This window comes from Chiloscyllium punctatum, chromosome 36 (genome assembly GCF_047496795.1).
Source record: "Chiloscyllium punctatum isolate Juve2018m chromosome 36, sChiPun1.3, whole genome shotgun sequence".
NCBI lineage: Eukaryota > Metazoa > Chordata > Chondrichthyes > Orectolobiformes > Hemiscylliidae > Chiloscyllium > Chiloscyllium punctatum.
Window position 1 is genome coordinate 71,508,229 of NC_092774.1, and position 10,408 is coordinate 71,518,636.

The 10,408-nt window shown below is 46.8% G+C and overlaps 1 protein-coding gene across 1 annotated transcript; it reads right to left on the reverse strand.

The window, feature by feature from the left end:
- Window positions 1–847: 847 nt before the first annotated feature.
- On the reverse strand, window positions 848–4,122 carry LOC140460671 (uncharacterized). Its single transcript, XM_072555303.1, has 2 exons — window positions 3,989–4,122; window positions 848–3,042 (listed from the first exon to the last, which is right to left on the reverse strand). Exon 2 carries the CDS (start codon window positions 2,652–2,654, stop codon window positions 1,755–1,757), a length of 900 nt encoding a protein of 299 aa, XP_072411404.1. The 5' UTR covers window positions 2,655–3,042; window positions 3,989–4,122; the 3' UTR covers window positions 848–1,754.
- Between the last annotated feature and the right edge of the window lie 6,286 nt (window positions 4,123–10,408).

The window sequence follows — 10,408 nt, forward strand, 5'->3', positions numbered from 1 at the left end:
ATACGCACACCCTAACACTCTCACACACTCACAGATTTATACTCCATCACACTCAACCAAGCATGCACACACTCTTACATGCACTCTCACATACAAACTCACATGCGCACACACACTCATGCACACACACACACACACAACTCTATGGAGTGAATTTTTATTGGCAGAATTATATTTGCAGATACTTTCAATTTTGCTCACAAAGCACACAATCTACAAGCAGTCAATCCATGTAATATTTTATATATTCCTACGTTAAAAACAGAACGAGTCTAATTCAAGATTGGGATACTGACAGACTCGAACCTCACAACTTTAATGTATTGTGGGAGCTGAGATGTCACTATTTTTTTAAAATATAAAACCATAAGTCATCTCAAGAACATGACTTAGATGTTGTTCTTGGAGTAACATATTAATGAACCGAAACCTGCAACCCATTCTAAAAGATATCAGTTGCATGACACTGTGAATTTTGCTATAAGATCTATGTCTTAGGATCCTGCTCCACAGCTACCTGTGGAAGGAGCAGCGCTCTGAAAGCTAGTGCTTCCAAATAACCTGTTGGACTATAACCTGGTCTTGTGTGATTTTTAACTTTATCCACCCCAGTGGTTTCTCGTGAACACAGCGCATACCTCCCAGTAAACTTTACAATGCCAATGAAACAACACAGTACCTGCACTCCTGAAAAATTTACATTTTCTAATGATACTAGCTACCCATTCACTGCTCCATCTGATACACAACATTGCAAACTTAGTGCAGGAGGCTGAAAGAAATGAACAGCTTCAAAACAAAAATCCTCTTGGAGCTCAAAACTTTGAATGAGAGTCTGAGCCCACGGTAAGTTCAGGTAATCTTTATTGTGACCCAACTTTGTTAAAGCTTCAGATCCTCCTTAGGCGACTGACTGTGTGGAGTTTGCACGTTCTCCCAGTGTCTGCGTGGGTTTCCACCGGGTGCTCCGGTTTCCTCCCACAGTCCAAAGATGTGCAGGTCAGGTGAATTGGCCGTGCTAAATTGCCCGTAGTGTTAGGTAAGGGGTAGATGTAGATGTAGATGTAGATGTAGGGGTAAGGGTGGGTTACGCTTCGGCGGGGCGGTGTGGACTTGTTGGGCCAAAGGGCCTGTTTCTACACTAAGTAATCTAATCTAATCTAAAAAAGGTGTAGAAAAAGTAGCTGCTTTTTAAACAGCTCAAGGTCAAAGCACACATACTCCTCACTCCCCCATCCTACCTCACTTTCTTTACTATTGGTCATCACCGAGTTGTCCCTTTGTAATTGGATCCTTGGTACAGCCGTAACCTGGAGGAAGTATTGCCTCACGCAGCAATTTCAACCCATACCCTGTCTCCTAGTAAGTTTCTCCCTGCTCATCTGCCAGGGGCTGAGTGGGGGGGGGGGGGGGGGGGGGGGGGGAGGGGGGGGAGGGGGGGGGAGGAAAAGAGGGGAGGTGCTGGGCAGTGTAGTGTTAACCACACAGCTGTGGATCTGGAGTCACGTGTAGGATAGACCAGGTAAAGGATGCAGCTGGGTGACTGAATGAATCCTTTCCCACAATGGCAGTTTCCTTCCCTAAAAAAAAAGAGTATGCGTGAATCAGATAGGACCCCCACCCTAAAAACGGTTTCATCATCAGATTCTGAACTGCAGATTTCTGACAGAATTCCAATTCCGTGATCTTGCCATGGCTGGATTCAAACTCAGGAGTCCCCGGAACTGGGTTGATAGTCCAGTCCCTAATGGCACTCAGTTGTTGCTCCTCCAATCACCCTGTGATGGCACGTGAACTCGTTGGTGCCTCCGCAGGTGGGAGGAGCGGGTGAAGGCCTTCCCACACTCTGTGCAGCCGAAGGGCTTCTCCCCAGTGTGGATCCGCTGGTGGGTCTGGAGATTGGAGGAATCGCTGAACCCCTTCCTGCACTCAGGGCAGCTGAAGGGCCACTCCCCTGTGTGAACCCTCTGGTGTCTCAGCAGGATGGAGGAATTGCTGAAGGCCTTCCCGCACTCTGTGCAGGGGAATGGCCTCTCCCTCATATGGATCTGCCGGTGGGTCAGCAGAGTGGTGGAATTGCTGAAGGCCTTCCTGCACTCGGGGCAGCTGAAGGGCTTCTCCCCAGTGTGGAGACGCTGGTGCTTCCACAAGTTGCTCACCTGACTAAATCCCTTCCCGCACTTGGGGCAGGTGAACGGCCTCTGCCCTGTGTGGACCCGCTGGTGAGTCAGCAGGTGGGAGGAATTGCTGAAGGCCTTCCCACACTCGGGGCAGCTGTAGGGCCTCTCCCCTGTGTGGACCCGCCAGTGGGTCAGCAGGTCAGAGGAATGTCTGAATGCCTTCTTGCACTCGGAGCAAGAAAACGGCCTCTCACCAGTGTGGAGTCGCTTGTGGGTCTGGAGGTTGAAGGAATTGCTGAAAGCCTTCCCGCACTCGGGACATGGGAACGGCCTCTCCCCTGTATGGACCCGCTGGTGAGTCCGCAGGGCAGAGGCCTGGGTAAAGCCCTTCCCACACTCAGGGCAGCTGAAGGGCCTCTCTCCGGTGTGACTGCGCCGATGAGTCTCCAGGGCAGATGGGACACAGAAGCCTTTCCCGCAGTCACCACACTTCCATGGTTTCTCCACAGGGCGGGATTCCTCAGATTTCTCCATGGCCGAAGCTTCAGCCGCACACAAATGCGTGTAGAGCCCCTTCGCACCGTGATTTCCTCTTAACAGGCGGTATAGCTGTTACACGCTACACACTCAGTGCACTGCAACAGTAGGTCTCTCATCCAGTCCCACTGATACTGGAAATGTACTCAAACAGGAACCAAAAAGCTTTGCTCCTTCTCACAGAATCACAGTAAAAAATCGTTGTGGTCCTGATGGATTGAGTGACCGTCAGACATTGACACCAAAGTGAAGACTGCTGACTCTGGAGAGTCACTGTCAAAAAGTACGGCACTGGAAAAGCTCAGCAGATCAGGCAGCATCCGAGGAGCAGGAGAGTTGACGTTACAGTTAATTTTGAAACTTCTTGTCTTCAGATCTTCAAATGCTGTAAAAAGAGAATATTAAGTCATCACTGTCAGTTCTGCTTTTTGCAGAACATTCTTTTCTTTTATTATTCCACAAAACAGAAAGCGTCATCCCATTCTCTCTCTCTCCCCCTCTGTTCTCACTCCACTTTAAGTAATTCTCCTGAAGGTGCTGATTCAGGATTTTACAAGTGCAGAAAAGCAAAAACGTCAAGGCTTATCTCTCTGAAACTCCACCTGAAAGTTAATATCTTTCACGTCATTGGCATAATGCTGAGAGTGAGCAGGTCTGATTTGGAAAGCAAAATAAAGTGTGCCAATTCAGGATGAGCCTGCAATGCAGCTTCTTGAGGAACAACCTCAAGAAATGGTTAATGTCCCCGGGAAGGGAAGCATAATGAGACTTCAAGGTATTAACACCGACACCAGAGAGAGAAACAGAACATACAGACGTGGCAAACGTTACTGGAAAGCCAGAATCATAGAGATATACACACAGAAACAGACATAGGCATTTCAGTCAAACTATTCTGTGTTGACCAGATATCCTAAATTAATCTCGTGACATTTGCCAGCACGTGTTTCCTGGCCCTCTGAACCGTTCGTTTTGATACACCCGTGCAGATGCCTTTTAAATGATACCAGCCTCCATACTTTCTCTGGCAGGTCATTCCGTACACACATTCACACCCGACCAAACCTTGTGAAAAAATTGCCTCCTTAGGTCTCTTTTAAATCTCCACGCCCCCTCCCCCGCCGCCCCCGCCGCCCTCACCCTAAATCAATCACCCTCTAGTTCTGGACTCCCCCACCCCAAGGAAAAGACCATGTCTATTTACCCTATCCGTGCTCCTTATGATTTTATAAAAGTCTATAATGTTACCCCTAAGATTCTGGCGCGGGCTGGGGAAAACAGCCCCACCCTATCCTTCCGTCCCTCCTCAACCGGGCAATTAAGACACATACCTGAGTTTGCAGAGTCTGCTCCCTCCCTGGATTCACTCCAGTTACTACCAGTGAACAGATTTTCTCCCTCTTAGATTGAACAGTTGCTCAGCGAAAGGGTTTTACTCTGAAACGAGCAGAGCCACTTCCGCGTTGTGACGTCATCGATGGGGCGAACAGCGAGTAGGGGGCGGAGCGATAGGGCGGAGAGACGATTGGGGTCAGGGGCGGGGCGATTGGGTGGAGCGAGAGGCGGGTACGGAGGCGGAGTGCAGCCGGGACAGTGGGAGGAGCAAGTGTCGAGCGACGGCCTACGAGTTAGGGCGTGACGAGCCAAAGGGGCGGGGCGAACGGCGGCTCCGCACTGCGCCTGCTCCGGATTGACGAACCGCACTGTTCTGCACAGTTTGCAAAAATCCTTTCCCTTCAGAGAATCCGCACAATGTAGAAGCAGGTCACCCGGCCCAATGAGACCACACCAACCCTCCGAAGGGTAACCCACCCACATCCATTCCCTTTCCTCTCCTGCCCGCTATTTATCCCCCGAATAGACCTCACCTGCACATATCTAGGCACTATGGGTAATTTAACATGGCGAATCCACCCTAATCTGCACATCCCTGGACCATGTGGGGCAATTTAGCATGGCCAATCCACCCTCACCCTTCACAGATTAACTACTCTCCGGGAAAAACAGCTCCTCCTAATCTCTACCTTAAATCTACTCCCCCTAATTTTATGGCCGAGTCTCATCCACCAACAGAAACTACTAGACAAGGCAGGGAGCTGGTGGGCGTGCGTCTGGATGGCATGCTCTTCAGAGGGGTTGAATGGCCTACTTCCACACTGTGGAGATTGAATGATTTATTGCAGTCGTGTTTGCGCCGGATCACAGCGCGCAGAACTACCCACCTTCCACCAAATCAAAAGACAAGTCCCACCCTGCCCTCTCGTATGTGTGCTATCTGTCTGCTTAATCGTTTCCAGTGAATACGGCCCAAACCCCGCTGCTGTCAGTAAACTTTAAAATGCTCAGGAAACAATGTAACGTGGACATGCTGCAACCCAAAGGACTAGCCACGCTACCATACATCAGGAGCATTTCTGAACTGACAGCCAGACTACTGCGACCACTAGGACTCATAACAGCACACAAACCAACAGCCACGCTCAGACAACAACTCACCAGAACAAAGGACCCGATACCCAACATGAGCAAAACTAATCTAGTGTACAAAAATCCCATGCAAGGTCTGCACAAAACACTACATAGGACAAACAGGAAGACAGTTAACGATCCGTATACACGAACACCAACTAGCCACGAAACGACACGACCAGCTATCCTTAGTAGCCACACACACAGACGACAAGCAACATGACTTCGGCTGGGACAACACTACCATTATAGGGCAAGCCAAATAAAGAACAGCCAGGGAATTCCTAGAGGCATGGCACTCATCCACAGACTCTACCAACAAACACATCGACCTGGACCCAATATACCGGCCACTACAGCGGACAGCTGGAAATGACAACTGAAAGCAGCAGAGACAGGCCACTATAAATGCCAGAGGAAACAGCACAGAAGCACTTCACAGGAGGCTCCCAAGCACTGAGGATGTCACCTAGACAGGGGACGAAACGTTTGCAAGACAAATTCCCACTCGGTGAACAGAATCACAACAACGAGCACCCAAAGTACAAATCTTCTCCCAAACTTTGAAAACAATGTAATACCTGAGGTACTGAAAACCGTAAGGTTTCTAATGATAACAGTGACTGATTCACTCCTTCTGATGTACAGCAGTGGAAATACAATATTGGAGGCTGAAAGAAATTAGCAGTTTAAAACAAGAACCCACCTAACCCTTCACTTAGCACCCCACTCAGCACACTTTACATACTGCCGGTAAACCTTAAAGCACTTCATCCCCACAGTGCAATGAATTCCCACTTTCCACTAAAATTCTGGATGTACTCATTCACTCAGTTGCTGTCCCACAAATTAAAGATTTCACTGTAACTTGTTCTGTGCAACGAACCAGAATTGATCAGGGACCTCAAAGTGAAGGAGCCATTGAGAAGTAGTGACCATAATACAATACGCTTCAATCTCCAATTTGAGAGGGAGAGGGTACAATCGGAAGTGACAGTATTTCTGTTGGATAAAGGGAACCATTGGGCTATGAGGGAGGAGCTGGCCAAAGTTCAATAGTGCAATACCTTGGCAGGGATGACAGTGGAGGAACAATGGCAGATATTTCTGCGTATAATGCAGAAGATGCAGGATCAGTTCATTCCAAAAAGGAAGAAAGATCCTAGGAGGAGGCATGGGTGGCCGTGGCTGATGAGGGAAGTTAAGAAACATATAAAGTTAAAAGAGAAAAAGTATAACATAGCAAAGATAAGTGGGAAAATGGAGGACTGGGAAGCTTTTAAAGAACAACAGAGGATTACTAAGAAGGAAATACACACAGAAAAAAAATGAGGTACCAAGGTAAACTGGCCAAAAATATAAAGGAGGATAGTAAAAGCTTTTTTAGGTACTTGAAAGGCAAAAAAGTGGTTAAGACTAAAATTGGGCCCTTAAAGAAAGGCGAATATGTTACGGGGAACAAAGAAATGGCAGAAGAATTGAATTGGCACTTCAGATCTGTGTTCACTGGGGAAGACACAAGCAATCACCCTGAAGTAACAGTGGCTGAAGGACCTGAACTTAAGGGAATTTATAGTTGCCAGGAATTGGTGTTGGAGAGACTGTTAGGTCTGAAGGTTGATAAGTCCCCGGGGCCTGATGGTCTACATCCCAGGGTACTGAAGGAGGTGGCTCCAGAAATCGTGGATGCATTGGCGATTATATTCCAGAGTTCGATAGATTCGGGATCAGTTCCTTCGGATTGGAGGGTGGCTAATGTTGTCCCACTTTTTAAGAAAGGTGGGAGAAAGAAAACAGGAAATTATAGAGCAGTTAGTCTGACCTCAGTGGTGGGAAAGATGCTGGAGTCTATTATAGGGGATGAAATTATGACATATCTGGATAGTAGTAACAGAATAGGTCAGAGTCAGCATGGATTTATGAAGGGGAAGTCATGCTTGACTAATCTTCTGGAATCTTTTGAGGATGTAACTCTGAAGATGGATGAGGGAGATCCAGTAGATGTAGTGTACCTGGACTTTCAGAAAGCTTTTGATAAAGTGCCACATAGGAGGTTAGTGAGCAACATTAGGGCACATGCTATTGAGGGAAAAGTACTAACTTGGATTAAAAGTTAGTTAGTTGGCTGACAGGAAACAGAGTAGTGATAAATGGCTCCATTTCGGAATGGCAGGCAGTGACCAGTGGGGTATTGCAGGGATCAGTGCTGGGACTGCAGCTTTTTACAATATATATTAATGATATAGAAGATGGTATGAGTAATAACATTAGCAAATCTGCTGATGATACAAAGCTGGGTGGCAGGGTGAATTGCGAGGAGGATGTTAGGAGATTACAGGGTGACCTGGACAGGTTAGGTGAGTGGTCAGATGCATGGCAGATGCAGTTTAATGTGGATAAATGTATGGTTATCCACTTTGGTGGCAAGAACAGGAAGGCAGATTACTATCTAAATGGAATCAATTTATGTAAAGGGGCAGTACAAAGAGATCTGGGTGTTCTTGTACACCAGTCAATGAAGGTAAGCATGCAGGTACAGCAGGTAGTGAAGAAGGCTAATAGCATGCTGGCCTTCATAACAAGAGGAATTGAGTATAGAAGCAAAGAGGTTCTTCTTCAGCTGTACAGGGCCCCGGTGATACCACACCTGGAGTACTGTGTGCAGTTCTGGTCTCCAAATTTGAGGAAAGTCATTCTAGCTATTGAGGGAGTGCAGTGTAGGTTCATGAGGTCAATTCCTTGAATGGCAGGACTACCTTACGCTGAAAGATTGGAGCGACTGGGCTTATATACCCTTGAGTTTAGAAGGGCTGTAAGATTATTAAAGGATTGGACACTCTGGAGGCAGGAAACATGTTTCCGCTGATGGGTGAGTGCCGAACCAGAGGACACAGCTTAAAAATACGGGGTAGACCATTTAGGACAGAGATGAGGAGAAACTTCTTCACCCTGAGAGTGGTGGCTTTGTGGAATGCTCTGCCCCAGAGGGCAGTGGAGGCCCAGTCTCTGGATTCATTTAAGAAAGAGTTGGATAGAGCTCTCAACGATAGTGGAATCAAGGTTTATGGAGCTAAGGCAGGAACAGGATACTGATTAAGGATGATCGGCCATGATCATATTGAAAGGTGGTGCAGGCTCAAAGGGCAGAATGGCCTACTCCTGCACCTATTGTCTATTGCTCCCAGTAAGGGCAAAGCTGCTCTGAAAGTGCTCTGACTCTACTGCTTTCAGCAAAGCTGATTAGAGTTAAAAAGCATGGAAACAGACCCTTCGGCCCAGCTTGTCATGCCAACCAAATATTCTAAATTAACCTAGTCGCATTTGGCCCATATCCCTCTAAATCCTTCCTATTCATGTACCTATCCAGATGCCTTTTAAATGTTGTCATTATCTGGTAGTTTGTTCCACACATGCACCATCCTCTGCATGAACACCTTGCCGGTCACGTCCCTTTTAAAACATTCCCCTCTCACCTCAAACATATGCCCTCTAGATTTGGACTCCCCTACCCTGGGGAAAAGTGCTTGGGTATTTACCCTATCCATGCCCCTCATAAACATCTATGAGATCACCCCATATTCTCCAATTCTCCAGGGAAAATATCCCTGGCCTCTTCAGCCTCTCACTATAGGTCACAAGCATGGCAACAGCCTTGTATATCTTCTCCAACCAATTCCAAAGTTTCACAACCTCTTTGCTACAGCAGGGAGACCAGAACTGAACACAGTATTCCAAAAGTGGCCTAAACAATGTCTTATACAGCTGCAAAATGCAGCACCTCTCATTTCTCTAAATTAAACTCCATCTGCCACTCCTTGGCCTATTGGCCCACCTGAACAAACCTAATTTATAATGAACTCTCTTTCCTCTCTTATTCCCTAGAAGTTGAAAATCTCCATCCCACATACTCTCTTTCCATTTGCCGAAACTAATCCCTGCTGTACCTCATCCTGAAGGGTCTGCTTCATGCTGACTAACAGGCCCACACTCAGGAGAGATCTAATTGAAACACAGAATACTGAATGGCCTGGATACAGTGGATGTTGGGAAGATGTTTCCGTTGGTATGAGAGACTCGGACCCGAGGGCACAGCCTCACAGTAAAGAGAAGGCCTTTTAGAACATAGATAAACATAAAACTCTTCAGCCATATACTGATGAATCTATGGAATGCATTGCCACAGAAGTCTGCAGAGGCTAGGTCACTGAGTATATTTAAGACTGCGACATATGTTCTTGAGTACCAAGGGGATCGAGGGTTATGGAGAGAAAGCAAGAGAATGGGATTGAGAAACCAATGAGCCACAATTGAATGGTATGAGCAGACTTGATGGGCTGAATAGCCTACTCTCTGCTCCTATCTCTTATAGTCTCTTGCTGTCTTGGACACAGAATGAGAACTGGGAACAGAAGTCGGCCATTTGGTTTTTTGAGCCTGCATAAGCATTGAACAGATCATAACCGGATATGAATCTAACTACATCTAAGTGGATAGGCTGAGACTTTTTCACTGGAACACAGCAGGCTGCGAGGTGACCTTATAGAGGTTTATAAAATCATGAAGGATATAGATGAGGTGAACAGCGGGTCTTCTTTCTCTAGGGTGGTTACAAGATTAGGGAGCAAAGTTTGACAGTGAGTGGAGAAAGATACTAAAAAGACATGAGGGGCACCAGTTTGTTTTAAAAAACACAGAGCGTGGTTTGTGTGTGGAATAAATGTCCAGAGGAAGGATGCAGGTACCGTAACAACGTTTCAAAGAAATTTGGACAAGTCCATGAATAGGAAATGTTTGGAGGGATATGGGCCAAACACAGGCAGCTGGGACTAATTTAGTTTGAAAACATAGTCAGCATGGACTAGTTGGACTGAAACTGCTCTAAAACCATTTCCTTGCCTTCCCCCATAAACATCCACTTATTTGTTGTTCAAAAATCAGACAAACTCAGCCTTGAATACATTCAATGACCCCGAAACTGCAGGAAGACATCCCACTTCTGAACTCAATTCCTCTTGTTAAAATACCACTTGCCTTGCTGATTGCTTGCTGCCCCTGTCTGACAACTGGTATTGACTGGTTTCAATTACATTCACACATCATTCCTGATGAAGGGCTCATGCCCAAAACGTCAACTCTCCTACTCCTTGAATGCTGCCTGACCTGCTGTGCATTTCCAGTGCCACACGTTTCGACTCTGATCTCCAGCATCTGCAGTCCTCACTTTCTCCACATCCCAATACACCACCATTTAAACTATACACCTCCTCTGTTTTTTTTTCACA